We start from the raw sequence: 18,284 nt of genomic DNA on the forward strand, positions 1-18,284 counted from the left end.
ACATAAGTAACTCTAGTCTAGGTAAGTGTAAACTGTCTGGTCGTATCCGTGTCCGCGGACCTTGTCGTCTATCCACGGCCGGAGGTGCCCAACGTCGACGTACGCCGCCGGGGTCTGCTCGTCACAACCGATGCCCCACGCCACGATTCCGTGCTGGATGTAGCGGTCCTGCTCGTACTGGAATGAAATAATCAAATATTATAGGATATTATTAATATCAAATCGACAAATCGTACCTTATTGTAACGAGATAAGCTCCCAGCGAAAAAAACCCATAATTAAATCCCGGAATGGAGTTACCGCGTAAGGCGCCAGTAGGGTCCAACCTGAAATAAGCGGCAGATTCCTGCAGCCGACCTGTCTCCATACGTATTGGCTCGCCTTTCCTGTGGGATAAGACAGTGAAGCCGAGAGGGTAATGCAGGTGCTGGGCATCCCTGCATTTCCTCAATTCCATCCCAGGAGGTGGTAAATTGTCTGCATTAGACGCAATGGTCTATGTAGGTCCACCGATGAGTTAACCAGCACAGCTGCAGTGCAGCTGCAGTGCAGCTGTGCTGCTTTAAAGGAGCTGTGCGACTCGGAGATGTTGCCGAGGCGGGTCTCCACCGATGATCAGCTGTGAGAGTGTTAGTACCTGAGCAGGACACACGAGGGGCGCGCCGGAGTCGATCTTGCACGTGTCGGCGCCGGCCACGCCTCCAGCACACATGAAGGAGCTGTGCAACTCGAAGATGCTGCCGAGGCGGGTCTTGCGCAGCTCCTGTTGGCAGCGAGCTCGGTCTACCACGGGAACCTCCGCCTGGGGATCAAATGTAGAAGAACTATTTATTTACCAAACATTGTCGTTCTTACTTTTTATTATGTATCATTCCATCATTGCTGAGGATTAATTACCACCACATGTAATTTGGTTCTACTTTGTGCGGTCATCTTCCACGTGGACTGCGCGGTACAAACTGCCGCCACCCGACTTTTTATTACGCTGGCCATGCTACCCTATCCCGAGCACGTTTGCCATTCATCCGGCCTAAAATTATATGTGTCTCCAACTTATGGAAATTGCATAATATGTCCGAAGGTAATCCGCTTATTATGTTGAGGAGAGCCGACGCTTGGCAACGTTGAACTCTCTTCTATATGGAGAGGTTCCTTTTTAGGGTTCCGTACCCAAAGGGTAAAAACGGGACCCTATTACTAAGACTCCGCAGTCCGTCCGTCCGTCCGTCCGTCCGTCCGTCCGTCCGTCCGTCCGTCTGTCACCAGGCTGTATCTCACGAACCGTGATAGCTAGACAGTTGAAATTTTCACATATGATGTATTTCTGTTGCCGCTATAACAACAAATACTAAAAACAGAATAAAATAAAGATTTAAGTGGGGCTCCCATACAACAAACGTGATTTTTGACCGAAGTTAAGCAACGTCGGGCGGGGTCAGTACTTGGATGGGTGACCGTTTTTTTGCTCAATTTTTTGTTGATGGTGCGGAACCCTCCGTGCGCGAGTCCGACTCGCACTTGGCCGGTTTTATTTACTATAGAAATTTCCAATACTGTAATACTGCTATGGATACCTAGAAAAGATCTCTTACCTTAAGGGCTTTAGTTAAATTAAGAAGCCTATACCCGCGACTTTGTCCGCGTAGAAGTCGTTAAAATACTTCTACCCCTTTTCGTTCTCTTAGGGATTTAATTTCAACAAATAATTTGTTAGTAGTGCGAAGAATATACCTTTAGCTTTCCGGCTGTGCGGTGACTATCAATATCTACAAAGCGCCACTATTATAATTATTATACATATTTAGAAAGATAGTAGGTATAAGAAATAGCAGGCAATAAAATAAGGCAATGAGGACCCACCCGTTTCATTACAGGCTGGTACTTCCCATTTCCGAAATCCTTGCCCCACCCACTGGCGAGGCAGCGCGTGCCGGCGGCGGCGCGCGCGCCGGCGTTAGGCAGGCAGGCCACGCCTACGTTCGGAGCCAGATCGACAGGCGAAGATAGGAAGAGGAGCGCAATGTCGTAGAACAAATTGCCTGTAACAGGTCAACACGAAACACATCAACTAAGAGTGTAAAGGGGCCCACTGATTGATTATCAATTTATCAATCCGCCGGACGACATCAGCCTGTCAGTTAGACCAAAAAGTTGACAGTTCCGAACAACTGACAGGCAGATATCGTCCGGCGGACTGATAATCAGTGGACCCCTTTATATGATACGAGTATGTGTCTTTTACGCGATGTCATTACTCACGAGAGTAGATTCAGTAGAAAAATGCGACCGACGCATGCGAATCTGGCTTTTACTTAGGGCCACCCCACATCTGGCGTCTTTAGGGCGTCGGCATCGGTCAGCGCTATGCAAAATGACGTCGCTGCGCAGGGCCATAGAGTTGTAGACGCCGACGCTCGAAAGACGCTAGATGTGGGGTGGCCCTTAATTAGACGTGTGGTGTGCAATCAAGGCAACCACATACCTTCGTTAAAGTCCTTATGCACGACCACCTCCTTGACATCGCGGTCCTGGTGAAGATACAGCTCGTTTTGAGTCTGCGTGTCCCATTCGCCAACACGCACGCGAAACTGGCTACTGGACGCGTGGTGTGCCGCGGTGAGCACTACGCTAGGGTGGATGAGAGAGCCGCCGCCAACGTACACGTTGAGTTTTTCACTGTTTGACGTGTTGTTCAGTGGTTCTATCCTGAGAAAATGTCGGTATGTCAACGGTTTTTTAGGGTTCCGTACCTCAAAAGGAAAAAACGGAACCCTTATAGGATCACTCGTGTTTCTGTCTGTCTGTCCGTCTGTCACATCCTATTTTATCCGAAACTACTGGACCAATTAAATTGAAATTTGGCACACATAAGTAAGTTTGTGACTCAAAGATGGAGGTGTAACGTAAATAAATGAATTTTAAATATGGAAGCCATTTTTGGGGGGTAAATGAGAAAATTAAAAAATAAAGTTTTTCAAACTATATCGTGTTACATATCTAATTAAAGAGCTCATTGTAAGAATCTCAAATATATAATTTTTATAATTTTAGGATAAATAGTTTACCAGTTATTTAAGAAAATAGGCAAAAAATTACCATTGCCCGCCCTTATCGCCGAAACTACTGGGTCTAAAATTTTGAAAAAAATACACTAAAGAGTTCTTTAGATGACAGGAAAACCTATTAGAAATGTGCAGTCAAGCGTGAGTCGGACTTAACGTATGGAACCCTTGGAACGCGAGTCCAACTCGCACTTGGCCGGTTTTTAATTAACATTACGACTGTCGCATCCATGGACGTTGGGCTAATTAATCCGTATGATTCGCTTAGTGCTTCAGCCTACCCCCTACTCTCTCATAACTCTTGCTCATAACAAGCGAGCAATGGAAATTGTTTTTTGCTCCTAACTTTTATGTTGAAACAGTGTCTGATACTGCACTGTATATTTGACAGACTTCATTAAAATTGTCCTAGAGGAATATCGGTTATTACCCAGCACGGATAACACCTTATGAGCTCTGGCAGTGCCGCCCCGAGCCCTTGATCAGGGTAGAGCGAAATCGGGTTTTGGCGCCCTTCGTTGAAGTTTACAAGCGTATTTTCCACCCTCGCCACACTCGCGTCTTTTATAAAACTTTTTTTTTCATTTGCCATTTTGGCGCCCCCCTTGCCATTCGGCGCCTAAAGCGGCCGCTCCACTCGCTCTACCCTAGATCCGGCCCTGAGCTCTGGTATAACAAGACACCTTATAGTAGTAACACACTAAAAGAAAGAGATATCTGTTTCTCGCTCTCACTTATGGGTGCGACGCACCAAGGTCGCGGTGCGGTGCGATAGTGTGTTACGGCCTTTATATTGACCATCTACGTATTTTCGCCACAGAATGTTTTGTACATAACAAGCAAATAATCGAGTCAAAGTCAATCGAAAGGGCAAAGCTATTGTTAATATACACCAAATTATGAAACATTGTTCATAATGTCAATATCCAGAGAGGAAAATGGGGACGTTTGTATGGAGAAGCTCTCGTCCCCTACTCGTCCCCTTTCCTCTTCACTATACATACTTGAAGATGGCAACCGTCCAGGGGAACTCGCCGAACTTGGCCTCTCCGTCGGCTCCGCCGGTGATACGGAACCCGATCCCGTCGGGGTTGCGCCAGCCGCAGCCTTCGCGAATCTGTAACACATGCAGGGCCGGATCTAGGGTAGAGCGAGTGGAGCGGCCGCTCTAGGCGCCAAATGGTAGGGGGGCGCCAAAATGGCAAATATTGTGAAAACAAACATCTTGAAAAAACGGACGGCTAACTACTACGGAACCTAATACTGAGCATGGAGCGCCAAAACTTAATCTCGCTCTACCCTGATCGAGCACTCGGGCCGGCGCTGAAAACATGCAACATCATGCAGCTCAGGCAGATCACACTGGATCACACGCACGTAACCCCTCTCATAGCTGAAATAACATAAAATTTGACATAAACATTCAAGTGACATTATTATTTTTGAAGTCGGCTTAACATGGACGAAGCCGCAGGCAGAGCTGGGACTTATTAAAAGACATTTAATATCAATGTTTCAATTTAATATCAATTAAAATTATTTTCTAACGCCAAGCGCGAGGCAGACGCGACGGCGGCAGGGTGAGTAGACAAGATGGCAATCGCGTACGCTCTGTAGCGAACGAAACGCAACTGTCTCAGTCGCACTAATATGGAAGAGTGATAGAGTCAGACCAAAAAAAGTCTGCAGCGAATTTGATAGCCCACGCAGTGCAAGTGTTGTTTATAAGTCACAATTTCATAGAAGTTTGACGTTTAAACTAACACTTGCACTGCGTGAGCTATCAAATCCGCTGCAGACTTTTCTTGGTCTGACTCTAGTGAGAGATAACTACACTACGCTACGGAGCGCTAACGATTGGCATGTTGTCCACGCACCCGGTCAGTAGAGCAGCGTGCCATATGCTATTGGGCTTTTCACTTGGAGGAGTGTGCGTTTTAATTTTGTTTAATCAAATTTTGATATCCGACCCTAATTGTCCATATATAGTTTTTAAAATTCATTATTAAAAATTATTTAATTATTAAAACTAAAGTTAGACCAAGAAAAGTCTGCAGCGATTTTGATAGCCCACGCAGTGCAGGTGTTATTTACACGTCATAAATTCATAGAAGTTCGACGTTTAAAATGACACTTGCACTGCGTGGGCTATCAAAATCGCGGCAGACTTTTCTCGGTCTGACTCTAAATGTTTTCCGCCTGTCCATTGTTGGTCTGATTCGTCACCTGTTTGGTGCTGGAGTCCGGGCCGCCGCTTTGCGCGAACGATGATGCCATCAGAAGACCCAGAAACACGAGGGTTGATAACAATTTGTACATCTGGAAAAGTATACTAAATAAAGGAATTCTGAATACATACTAGTAAAAACCCACAAACATTTTTTTGACATTTTACAAATTACTAGCGACCCGCCCCGGTTTCGCGCGGGTTAACAAATTATACAATAAACCTTCCTCTTGAATCGAGTGATTCAAGATTTCGTGATTCAATATCTATTAAAAAAAAAACCGCCACAAAATCCGTTGCGTAGTTTTAAAGATCTAAGCATACATAGGGACAGAGAGACAACGGGAAGCGACTTTGTTATTTCGCGACTTTCGGTTTAATTTTGGAAACTTTCGCTTGCTCGGGTATCAATATATATATTAGCACAAACGGTCAAACAACAACTTTGCCCTCTTGTAAAACAAATAACATACCTACTTACGTAAAGTCTATTTTTTTATTCGGTAGACTAAAATAACATTTCATATTATGAAATGACATTTTATGTTCATACAATGTTCATATTAGTAGTTTGTGCAAATAAAAGCCCCAATTTACTTTGGCGCTCTTGCGGATAAAATGCAAACTTTCTCATCAGTTTTTGAAGTATAAAGAGAGCCTTTACGAGTTTTTGTGCTAAAAAAATAGTAGTTTTTCCTAAGTTACGCAGTAAAATATATTTTATAAGCACTAATACAAACCTTAGTGTTCTCAACCTCACACAACAAACTGGTTTACGGAAGTAAAGATCAAATATATTAAGATTTTGTTTTGTTTTCCTCATTGGGTGGGGATTCCAGCATTAAGCTACTGTTTTCGCTCACCAGTTGTCGCCACTTGTTGTTTTAAAACTGGTTTTGCCTGCGGCCCTGCCCGCGTGGGATGTTGTTTTTTCCTTCTCTTCCTTTAGATAAGAGCTAGTAGATTTAAAAAAAGCTGTACATTGTCCATCCCTAGAGCTGTATACAAGGTATAACAAAAATATGGCATATTCGGTATCATGTTAAGAAAAATTAGAAGAAAACATTTTTCGCGTCAAAAAGTCAGTACTTAGCTTCTATTATGGCTCTATGGTCTCACTTTTTAGCCGTAAAAAGATTTAGTTTCTAATAGGTACGTCGACAATTTCTGATTTCTCATCTCATTAATCTCATGACCATCCTCAAAGAGACGGTGCATTTTAGTATTTTTCAAACAGCTTGGGTACGGTGTCAGATAATATGTCATCTCAATACAATTTTGCGAGATTTTGCATTTCAAGGTTAGGTGTAAATTGTATGGATATCACATCTGTCACCGTACCCAGGCTATTTGAAAAATACTATTGGCGTTATTCATAAACGGATACTAACTTAATCAGTTGATAATCGTCGTTTGTCCCTATCTGTCGTTATGCCGTAGAGAGGGACAAACGATGATCATCAGCTGATTAACTTAGCAGACGTTTATGAATAAGGGGGTATATATGAGGAGTGTCTTTTCAAAAGGGTTTATTTTTTCTGGGAATCTATTTCCAAATTGGACCTTAAGTTTTCTTGAGCAAGGTTCTCTCTAGAAGTACCGCTAAGAAAAAATTAAACCCTTTTGAAAAGACACTCCTCATATATAATTAACTCGGTCGACTGCCCAGCAACAGCAATGATCAAAATGAAGATACAGGAATCGAATTTAAACTGTTGTGAGACATGCTAACATTGAATAAATGCTAAATTATTCAAAGATACAGGAAACTGAAAGGGTTATAAAATAATTAAAGAAACTGTACAATTGAAAAATCTTTATTACAAGCTTAAATTAAAACATAATTAAACTGCCATTATTTATTGCACGATTGAGTATTTTAGCACTTTTACTGTATAAGTAGGTATTTATGTTTCAGAGACAAAAGTAGAACCTATCGAAATCATTAATTTGATTGGTCTAGTTTTAGGGCCTGCCGCGAACATCTAAACACGAAATTTTGTCTGCCTTTCTATCGGTTGTGCATTTGCCACTGATAGAGCGGAAAATAGACGAACGAATCAACGACATGGTTCGCGTAAAGCCTTCCCCACACTTACACTTAAGGCCCTCTTAAGGTTTCGGCACACAGGCGCGTTTTTCGGGCGGGGCGTGAGCGCAGCGTGAGTGTTTTGTATGTAAAAGCGGCGCGCCCCGCTCACGCCGCGCGCGGAAAACGCGCCTGTGTGACGAAGCCTTTCTTGTCGATATAAAACTCCTATCACACCCACCCACTTCTCCCAATTGACCTTTATTACAATGAATCTATTTGTGTCTGTGGGTCTTAAAATTTGTATGTACCTATACCTAACTCATTTTCATTACGTGTTTGGCGCTGTATATTATGAAGTAGCCGCAGAGAAAATAGCCGACGAAACAACATGCTAACCGCCATCAAGACATTTGCAAGCCTAGTCGAGGTAAGTGTAAACTTTCTCGTCGTATCCGTGCCCGCGGACCTTGTCGTCGACCCAGGACCGGAGGTGGCCGACGTCGACGTACACGGCTGGCGTTTGGTCGCCGCAGCCGATGCCCCACGCGACGATCCCGTGCTGGATGTAGCGGTCCTTCTCGTACTGGAAAACGTTGGAATGTTTGACATGCTTGTTGCATACCATCATGCTATACCTACATAACACATTCGCTGCGTTACGGGAAGCATTTGGCCGTATTTGACTTTCCGCCGGTGCGGAAGCTATCTGCGCTTGTCTTACCCCCGGTGCGGCGGTGGATAAAATTCCCGTAAAATTAAGGGTTTTGAAAAATGCCTATATATTATGGAATTTTATACATTTCAGCGGGCGACGGCAGCTGTATATACACAAGAATATAGTGTATTGATCAGAATGACTTTTAGTTCAAATCGATAACATTCCAGGTCTGAAGGGACCTTTAAAGTCAGGACATGGCACGGGAAAATGTAGGTCGTGCCGCAAATTTGGCTTTCTCAATACGGGAAGTATATGACTCGTAACGCACTGGCAGTAAGTTTGGGTTTCGCGCTGCCGTACCGAATGTGTTAACCATAATAAGCCCCCTCCAGACTATGTGCGTGAATTGCGGGCGAAGCCGCGAACGCGAGTGTGGAGTCGATTTCGCTGTCTGCGAAAATTGGCTCCACACTCGCGTTCGCGCTTGGAGGATATAATCAAACGGAGACGCCATGTCTGTAATTTTCTGTACAAAACAGTCTGCCGATTTTTGCGGGGGAGGGGAACGTCAAATGTATGCGTAACGTAAAAATAGCCATGTCAGATAAACGTCAGTCCATACATTGTGTATGACCGTTGGCCGCCTATTTTCGACAGAGGGGAAAGCCTGTCAATGGCTACTCCGTTTAGTTGTATCCTCCAAGCGTTCGCGGTTTCGCGCCGCGATTCGCTCACGAGTGTGGGGGGGAGGCAATACTCAATACTTAAGTGCCACCCCGGAATAGAACCGCGAAAATCGAAATCGCAACTGTCACTATCATACTAATATGGAAGAGAGATATACGCGGATTAGACTCTCGCGCGAGCCACGAGACGAGCCGCGAGCCGCGCCACGAGACGCGAGTCCACCGCTTACACTCGCGTTCGGCTTGTCATTCGGTTATAAACCTTATGCCGTGCCGTTAGTGTTTAAATTATATTAGCTCGACGAGCTTGCGAGCCACGAGACGAGCCGCGAGCCCACCGCTTACACTCGCGTCTCGTGGCGCGGCTCGCGGCTCGTCTCGTGGCTCGCGCGAGAGTCTAATCCGCCTAATAGAGAGACACAAAGCGATTCGATGGCGAAGCGACAGCCATTGTAACCTTGGCTAGGCCGCCTGGTCTGGGTTAGTGTCATTTGGTCCTGGGACGATATCTAGTTAAGATACCAAAAAAAAAAGTAGTTTACCTCAGAAGGACAGACGAGGGGCGACCCGCCGTCACCCTTGCACGTATCGGCGCCGGCCTCGCCGCCCGCGCACATGAAGGAGCTGTGCAGCTCGAAGTACTTGCCGAGGCGGGTCTTGCGCAGCTCCTGCTGGCAGCGCGCGCGGTCTACCACTGGGACTTCCACCTGGGACAATAAACAACCTCTCAAATACAAATGCCATACAACGTAGCAATGCTGCCAGCCTTCTGGGCACGCCGCTGCCAATAGACGGCGATTTGGGGCAAATTTTCTATCTATGTATATAGTTTATTTCTAATGCTTAGTTTTTAAAATTAGTTTGTATTATTTGTTATACCTATACTACTTGTTTTAATCTTTAATAACAGATAAAAAAGTTACATATTGAGTCATAATAGTATAGGTCTACCGCCAGCATCGGCAAATTGCCAACATAGATCTTCTCGATCGCTCTTGCATATTCGAGCGACAGAGGCAGATAAAAGTTGTTTCGTTTTTTCAATGTTGGCGGTAGGTGCTGTGTACCTGGTACAAATATGCCCATAACGCTCGACATTACCACATTAGCCATGGACAGCCTCTTTGACAGTCAAAGACGCCAACTGACGCGCGCGGATACAGCCCAAAATCAACCTTCGTGCATTCCGATAAGGTTCAAGATGACGCGCCACACACGTGGCGTTCAAAGGGTTAAAAATCAACCAAAAAACAGCTCTAGAAGACTAAAGAAAAGTAATAACATACCCGTTTAAGTATGACCTGGTAACGGCCCTCCTTCCCGAAGTGGTCCTTGCCCCACCCGCTGGCGAGGCAGCGCTTGCCGCCGACGGCGCGCGCGCCGGGGCTCGGCAGGCACGCTACGCCTATGTTCGGCGCCGCGTCCACGGGGGACGACAGGAAGAGGAGACCGATGTCGTAGAACAGGTTGCCTGGGAAAAATAACACCAATGAACAGCTAGCCTAAAGGGGCCCACGGAATCGGCCTGTCAGTTAGAACAAAATGTTGACAGTTCCGAACAACTGACAGGCCGATACCGTCCGGCGGACTGTTAATCTGTGGGCCCCAGTTAAAGCCTCGTCCTAAAGAGGTCCCTGGATAAACTGGCTTGATTTACTACCTAAATTACCTGATGGCCATATATATATTCTTGACAATAGATCTGTTAGCGTAAGCTCCTTGGATTAGATTTCCTGCTTCACAATTTACTGCTACCAAGACCAAAATATGCTGGCTCTATGACCCAAACCATCTACGACTTCCAACCAACTTATGCACCACATTTTAGGCAGAATAATGATTTATTACTTTAATTATAAGAGTTACAAGAGAGATATATATTCCACGGAAGTCCAGCGTCATGGTACTCATACAGAGTCATAAGATACATTGACACCAAGCTGAGTGGAAACCTTTTCAGTGACGTTTTAAACCGTTTTTGTGACATGTTTTTATAAAATGTTGTTGTATAAGCGTCCTGAATAAATCTTATTCTATTCTATTCTACTTAGATAGCGTTTTCCGCTTGCGACGCCTACATACTTTACGTTGGTTGACTCTATCCTAAGGTGTCTGAAGACTCTGAAGTATTATGAGATTTAAATTACGACAATCAATATCAACATACTTTTATTAAAGTCCTTATGAACCACCACCTCCTTAACATCTCGGTCCTGGTACGGATACAGTTCGTTCTTCGTCTGTGTGTCCCACTCGCCAGCGCGGATCCGCAGCTGGTTGCCGTTGGAGACATAGTGGGCCGCCGTTAGCACCACGCTGGGGTGGATGATAATAATAATCACCGCCGCAGTTCCTGGCATTATTATCATACGTGGTTGCCGTTGGCCACGTAGTTAGGCCGCTTTTAGCACCACGCTTAAGTGAGTGATAATCACCGCCGACGCGTTGAGCTTCCGCCATCTTACATACCTTTGTTAAAGTCCTTATGAACCACCACCTCCTTAACATCTCGGTCCTGGTAAGGGTACAGCTCGTTCTTCGTCTGTGTGTCCCACTCGCCAGCGCGGATCCGCAGCTGGTTGCCGTTGGAGACGTAGTGGGCCGCCGTTAGCACCACGCTGGGGTGAATGATAATGATAATCACCGCCGACACATTGAGTTCCTAGCATTATTATCATACGTACCTTTATTAAAGTCCTTATGAACCACCACCTCCTTAACATCTCGGTCCTGGTACGGGTACAGCTCGTTCTTCGTCTGTGTGTCCCACTCGCCAGCGCGGATCCGCAGCTGGTTGCTGTTGGAGACGTAGTGGGCCGCCGTTAGTACCACGCTGGGGTGGATGATAATGATAATCACCGCCGACACATTGAGTTCCTGGCATTATTATCATACGTACCTTTATTAAAGTCCTTATGGACCACCACCTCCTTAACATCTCGGTCCTGGTACGGATATAGCTCGTTCTTCGTCTGTGTGTCCCACTCGCCAGCGCGGATCCGCAGCTGGTTGCCGTTGGAGACGTAGTGGGCCGCCGTTAGTACCACGCTGGGGTGGATGAGGGAGCCACCGCCGACGTACACGTTGAGTTTCTGGCCGTTTGGCTCGTTCTCATTTACTGGTTCTATTCTGGAAATAATTATAAAAATATGTAATTAAGGTTTCACACCTTATATTATAATGAATTCTGTTTATAAGTAAATATAATTCATTTTTAGAATAATAAGGTGGCCATGTTAAAACAGTGGCCAGTAATTGACGATTTACCCCAATCCATATCACGATATTTTTTTCTGTTTGTCACCGTTAGGTATGCTACGATATGCAGCTTTCTGGGTTCTATATCACCGACTGTTCCTTTATTTAAGATGTATTTGTTATATATACGGAACTAGCGACCCGCCCCGGCTTCGCACGGGTTAACAAATTATATTAAACCTTCCTCTTGAATCACTTTATCTATTAAAAAAACCGCATCAAAATCCATTGGGTAGTTTTAAAGATCTAAGCATACATTCAGACAGACAGACAGCGGGAAGCGACTTTGTTTTATAGGTACTATGTAGATTACGAACTTGAGGATGGCCACCATCCAGGGGAACTCCCCGAAGTTGGCCTCCCCGTCGGCGGCGCCGGTGATGCGGAACCCGAGCCCGTCGGGGTTGCGCCAGCCGCAGCCTTCTCGGTTCTAGAACAAATGCACAATTATACTTTTACGGTACTCAAGTCACTGGCGCGACATCTTTCGGAGAAGATTTCCGGTTGCACGGCAATTTAAATATTCATAAAATGTTATGGACATTAAATTTTGCAGCTTGCTTTGCCTAAATTTTCAGAGAACTTTCCTTTCGCCATAGAGTTTATGCCTTTCGCAAACACTTTAGAGATGAAATAGGCTACCGATGTTTGATGATAATAATTACGGGGGTCCTAAAATGTGGGTATGGGGCTATTTATAAATTACGTCATTTCAAATTTCTGGACATCGGATGATGGTAGCATGACTTAGGAGGAAACGGGGTTATTCGAAGCATGATTTTTGGATGATTTTAGGGGGGGGAGGGTCAAAAATCGTCAGACGTAATTTATGAACAGCACCTATCGCGTATGATACAGCTAAGTCTCTTAAACTAGAACAAAGGCATGAACGAATGATGATCTAATGTGATAATGGATACCTACAAGCTAAATTAACTTCCAATATACTTAAAAAAACCGGGAAGCACACAATACCGCTATGCATCATAATCATATTCGTCATCGACATTGCTGTGGCAACTTAATAGCAATATAATGACTTGTTTGATGTAACACCTACAAACTTAATTATGCCGCTCGCAAAGCAACAGTGAAGGCAACCGCGTATTCATTGTTCGGGGATCGCTCGATCAATGGCCCTGAGAACGGCAATGATAAGTTTGTGGTTAGAATAATGAGTTGAAACTGTTGAAAGTCATGGCCGTTATGGTCAGTCGTCTCTGACGCTTTTAATATTTAAGGAAACCGTATTTTGGAAATACCTAGATTGAAATTCATTGAAAGATATCATGTTGATGTTGTAATGAGATTTATGAGATATAATTAGAATGATGTCAATGTCAATGTTAACCTCAGATCCAAAAATATATTAAGTAAAATATTGATTATGAGACTGAGACTAAAGGCCACCCCACACTAGCATCTCCCGAGCGTCAGCGTCTAGTCAAGTAGTCATCTCTATGGCCGCTGCTCGACGCAACGTCGGCGCAACTGCGCAGCGACGTCATTTTCCATAGCGCTGACTAGACGCCGACGTTCAAAAAACGCTAGTCTGGGGTGGCCTTAGAGTTGAGATGGTTTAACGTTTAACAATTAAAGTCCGTGTACCTTAGCGGGGGGCGCAGGAGTGATGGGGTTGTCAGGAGTCTTGCGGTCTGGCGGCAGGCAGCAGGTGTCCAAGTAGGACTTGCATTCGCCGTCCTTCACTCTGAAAACATGTTTAATTAAAAACTGATAAAATCCGTTAGGTTCATAAAAAATATTATGATTTTTCTTTCAAGTTGAAATTGTTGGCCATGGACACTTTGCAAGTTCGAATTTGTCACGTGTCGTAACATTTTGTGGTAGTAAATGGATTATTTTATACTTTATCGTGGTAAACCACGGTAACAACACGATTTTATGGTCATGGCATGATGTAACAGAGGCGCAAAATGATTGTATTGAGATTGTAGGTATGCAGTCGCTATATTAGCTATATAATACTGTACTACTGTGTTGTTACTGTAGTGCCTGTGCTGTCAAGCAGAACCTGTCTTGAAACATGATCTAAGCTGACCTGATGTCGATGATGCCGACCCCATCATTAATGATGGTATCATTGGCGCCGCACAAGTAGTACGGCACACATTCGCCATTCTGGTTGTCTGCTGTCATACAGGACTTGTCGCCATCTGAAACGAACATTTCTTTACTAATAGGTACCTACTTATGGCCTTAGTCTTCAGTAACACATTCACTGCCAACGTTTTCATAGCTCGCATTAAGAAAAATGTGAGACGCAAATACACATTGGACAAAGATATTATGGCTCCTCTACACGATGGGCCAACGTCGGCCACTCCAAGGGACGCAGCCATGCGGTAGAATGAGATAGCAATATCACTTGCTCCCTCTAACGCATAAATGCGTCCCTTGGAGTGGCCGGCGTTGGCCCATCGTGTAGAGGAGTGATTAGGCAGATGGAATAGGCATAGGTAATTAGGTACCACCCTCAGCTGGTCACCAAAGTGGAGGTAGCGTTGCGTCTTCCCGAGGTTGTTCTTCTGGAACTCATTGTTGATGAACTCTCATATCTGTTGTCGGCAAAGCGTCTAATATACAACAAGGAATCAAACTGATTACAGCGCCATCTAGTGTCTCACCGTCAGCGTTATTGTTGACTATGCTCGGCACCAAAGTTGACGACTGCGGCGCTTGCGTCGCGCCATTATTCTGGTTCTGGAGCTGCTTAATGATGGACTCCAGGTCGCCGCCGTCGTCTTGAGCGAGGCACGATGCCAGGAGTACCAGGATTGAGAGGAATTTGTACATCTGGAAAATAATAACAGGAAGAAATATATTATGTTAGGATCAAAGAATCGAATAAAAAGAAGAAATATTTTAGCACCCTGCCGGCTTACCATTTTGTTGGCTTGATTAATTTAGACGCCAGATAATTTACATTGGGAACATTCGACATAGGCCGCCATGGCTGTGGTCGAGCGGTCTAGGCATCTTCCGCGAATGCGAATGTTAAAGTAGGTAGAGGTCATCTAGATCTTTTTGATCTTGATTGCGTTTTGCCAAACCCTTGGTTTGACCTTCAATCAAAATAGTTATTAAATTTGGTGGTCAATGATGACACAAAAACGAGTCCTCTACAGACTGGAAGCGAGGATATAACTTTAAAAATGGAGGGGAAAAAGTCCTCCATTTAAGTTTGACTAATTAAGTACCTATTAATACTGTCAAAAAATATAGTTTAATTGCTGACTGTACTTCTTTTGTATAACATAAAGCGATGAAGTCCTTCATACACTGCAAAGACAGAATATCCATAAAAACAGCGTTCTGAATTGAATTGTCATTTGAAGATTGTCACAAATAAAATGGTAGCGTAGGGACCAATTTCACTCGAGATAGTAATAGAACATTCTTACGGTAGTTGTCGCTATGCGCATCCCTAAGGCCTGTTGTAAAACGAAAAGGAAGACATGAAAAGATTCGTACGCTTCTGTCCTCATACCTATGTATAGTTTGTCAAAGGACTGTCTCATTTCAAACATAGACAGAAGAGAATCATATTATCTTTGTCTTACACTAGTACTAGCACCCAAAAGAAAATAAATGGAATTCCTTGCCGGCGTCTATATTTCCGAGCTCATATAACCCGGCAACCTTCAAATCAAGGGTGAACAGGCACCTTCTGGGTAGGCTCGCTCCATCGTAGGCCACGTCTTCGCCCCGGCTGGTCTGTGGCCATGAGTAAGCCCATTTATAATATAAAAAAGAAAATAAAAGGATGAGTATCTATAGTTTTTCTGCTTCTTACTGACTGACAAATTGGTTTGACCAACTTTATCTTCCGTTACTTCTCTCTGTCCGATTATATCTCGAGTCAAATAGGGCCCCTGAGCTTCATGTCATCACGAACATTATTAAAAAAATATATTCTACAATACAAGTACGTAAGTTCTCCTTGTAAGTTATGAATCTCCCCTGCATCAACATGTCTCTGACCCAACTGTTAACTGGTAGAGAATACTTTCGGCATTAAGTCCGCCATGTGCCCATTTTCTTTGTATGTAGAATAAAGTTTAAATAAATAAAATAAATAAGTGTATCTAAGGCTACAAGTCTAGGAGCTGGAAAACTGACGCAGGAGCAAATAAAAAGCCAATAAAGACCGCAAACATCTTAACAACAGGTTTAGTCACACAGTATAATTTCGACACAACCTGTTTGAATGCTATTTAACTACTCGAACGTTTTTGTCAGTCTACTGCTTTAATTAATACAGCACCTATTAGTTTTTATTAGGGTTCCGGCGACAATCAACATGATCAATAAGAAGGTTAGAATGAACATTAAATTGTCATTCCTAATAGGTATATTCGTCCGTCTTTCGGTCTTAAAATGTCTCCTAACCTTCACATTTAACCTAGGTAGGGTTGCCAACCGAACTATATTATATAGTATTGTACTATATTTTGGCTCTCTGTACTATATACTTTTGGAAAAATATATAGTACGCTAAAATACTATATTTCCGATTAAACGTATATTACACTTATGTTTAGTATTTTATCTAACAGTACTATATTTGTTTGAAATGTACTATAGTACATTATACCTTTTTGTAGCCTTATATATTTTTGATGCCTTATTCTGGAAAAAACTATATTCCACCAAAAAATAGTTGGCAACCCTAAACCTAATAGGTAATAGTAATATGTTCACTATCAAACCTAATTATACCTATTAATTGTAAACCATTTGTAAACAAAAAGATGATAATAGAAACAAGATCATACAAGAACTATGATGTATGAGACGGTACATTTAGATTTAAGTAAAAAAACTAAAACAACTTGAATATCAACCTGTTAAATTTTTCTTAAATTGCTAACACTTTTAATTTTCTGTGTATACTTATGATGGTATTTTCATTCAAGATAGTTAATTGGTTAATTTTTAAAAACGATTCGGGTCATAAGCAATATGATTGTGGTTTAAATCAACTGTGTAACTATTTTTAAAATTAATTTAGCGAAATCATTTTTTAAATAATAACAAATATAAGGGCAACAACTGCGTAAGGTAATTTATACGTTTTAAGAACTATATATACACCTAAGAATAAATAGATAGGAAAGTAAGTACCTTCGGATGAATCTTCTGCATCTTTACATTTTCTATTCTAGATTCCTATGTTTTTACACAAAGACAAAACTTATATTAATGGTTATTAAACAGTTTATATAATCACAAAAACTGGAAACGTTTTATTTCCAAAAAAAGGGATATACTTGTCACTATACTATATATGTATAACTTAAGAATGGCTTAATTGTCTTTATAAATGTACACCATTTAAATTAAAAACGTAACCGACCACATTTACAATTTTTAACGGAAATTTAAAGTAGTTATATTATTAAAATTTAGCCTCCATTAATTTTTAATATCCTATTTAACTAATAAACACAGCGTAGTTTGATACACATTAAAAAAAACATGTTGTACAAGCACTATACCAACCTTGTCACTTCACACACCACACTGCTTCTCGGAACGTATTGTGGTATATTTTCCTCATAAAGTGGGGATACGACCTCACATTATCAGTTTATTTAAAACTGAACCTTGATTTTGAAGTTTAAGGTCGATTTTCGAATGTAAAAGAGTTGGATTAATAAGTCTTTTTGTCAAGAAACTCACCCGGCGACTTATTTTATTCGCAGCAGAGGTTATCGACGAGTTGTGATTACACAAACTCGTCCCAGGGTCTTGTTTGGGCTAATACCTATTTGTATGCTCGAAGCTAGTGCAAGCAAGAATAGATAGACCGGTACACAATATGCCATCGCCAGACAAAGCTTAGGATATTCCATACTACCGCCACCTTCGCTACCGAAAAAGAGAAGAAGTACATACCTATATAATATTGAGAACAAATTCAGTAAATTGAGACGTCTGGCTGCATAGGTGGAGACCAGAGTGAGTGTTTTAATTTTAAACTTAACCATGCATTGTAATTTTAATAAAAAATTTAGATACATAGTATACCCACATACGTAAGCCTTTTCTCACTTTAGCACTTTTGTCTCAATTCCAACAAAGACCTTGCTAAATTATTTTGTAGGAAACTAGTACCATTTTAAATTACAAACTTATAAATGCAGTCAGCAAAACTGTGTATGTATTGACGTAAATACTTAGAAACTTTGTTAAAACATACGAAACGAGCAATTATTTCTTGGGTGGCGGGTAGTCCCCTATTATGCTAGTGAGCTAGTGGACACTGGACACAATCGTCAAAAGACACTGGAAAATTCTTGTAGCCAGTATATTAACTCGTCAATTAAAAAATCTTTAT

At 42.7% G+C, this 18,284-nt stretch overlaps 2 protein-coding genes across 2 annotated transcripts; both read right to left on the bottom strand.

The window, feature by feature from the left end:
• Window positions 1–4,963, bottom strand: LOC134659904 (phenoloxidase-activating factor 2-like). The gene is made up of 6 exons (XM_063515609.1): window positions 4,918–4,963; window positions 4,067–4,202; window positions 2,483–2,706; window positions 1,861–2,039; window positions 638–802; window positions 1–177 (listed from the first exon to the last, which is right to left on the bottom strand). Exons 1-6 carry the CDS (start codon window positions 4,961–4,963, stop codon window positions 13–15), a joined length of 915 nt encoding a protein of 304 aa, XP_063371679.1. The 3' UTR covers window positions 1–12.
• A 2,753-nt stretch (window positions 4,964–7,716) lies between these two features.
• LOC134659716 (phenoloxidase-activating factor 2-like) lies at window positions 7,717–17,601 on the bottom strand. The gene is made up of 10 exons (XM_063515407.1): window positions 17,447–17,601; window positions 14,569–14,737; window positions 13,983–14,097; window positions 13,532–13,631; window positions 12,241–12,353; window positions 11,593–11,794; window positions 11,135–11,162; window positions 9,952–10,136; window positions 9,208–9,372; window positions 7,717–7,904 (listed from the first exon to the last, which is right to left on the bottom strand). Exons 2-10 carry the CDS (start codon window positions 14,735–14,737, stop codon window positions 7,740–7,742), a joined length of 1,242 nt encoding a protein of 413 aa, XP_063371477.1. The 5' UTR covers window positions 17,447–17,601; the 3' UTR covers window positions 7,717–7,739.
• Between the last annotated feature and the right edge of the window lie 683 nt (window positions 17,602–18,284).

The sequence above is a fragment of the Cydia amplana genome, chromosome 25 (genome assembly GCF_948474715.1).
Source record: "Cydia amplana chromosome 25, ilCydAmpl1.1, whole genome shotgun sequence".
NCBI lineage: Eukaryota > Metazoa > Arthropoda > Insecta > Lepidoptera > Tortricidae > Cydia > Cydia amplana.

Bases quoted from the DNA above. Each gene is read 5' to 3' on its own strand.
- LOC134659904 (XM_063515609.1), bottom strand. From the start codon at position 4,963: ATGGCACGCTGCTCTACTGACCGGGTGCGTGGACAACATGCCAATC. The intron at 2,707-4,066 runs GTATGTATAGTG...ACATTTTCTCAG, and splicing joins TGGACGGTTGCCATCTTCAA to GATAGAACCACTGAACAACA. The intron at 2,040-2,482 runs GTATGTGGTTGC...GACCTGTTACAG, and splicing joins GCATAAGGACTTTAACGAAG to GCAATTTGTTCTACGACATT.
- LOC134659716 (XM_063515407.1), bottom strand. From the start codon at position 14,737: ATGTACAAATTCCTCTCAATCCTGGTACTCCTGGCATCGTGCCTCGCT. The intron at 13,632-13,982 runs GTCAGCTTAGAT...ACATGTTTTCAG, and splicing joins GTCGGCATCATCGACATCAG to AGTGAAGGACGGCGAATGCA. The intron at 7,905-9,207 runs GTAAACTACTTT...AACGTTTTCCAG, and splicing joins CCCTCGTCTGTCCTTCTGAG to TACGAGAAGGACCGCTACAT.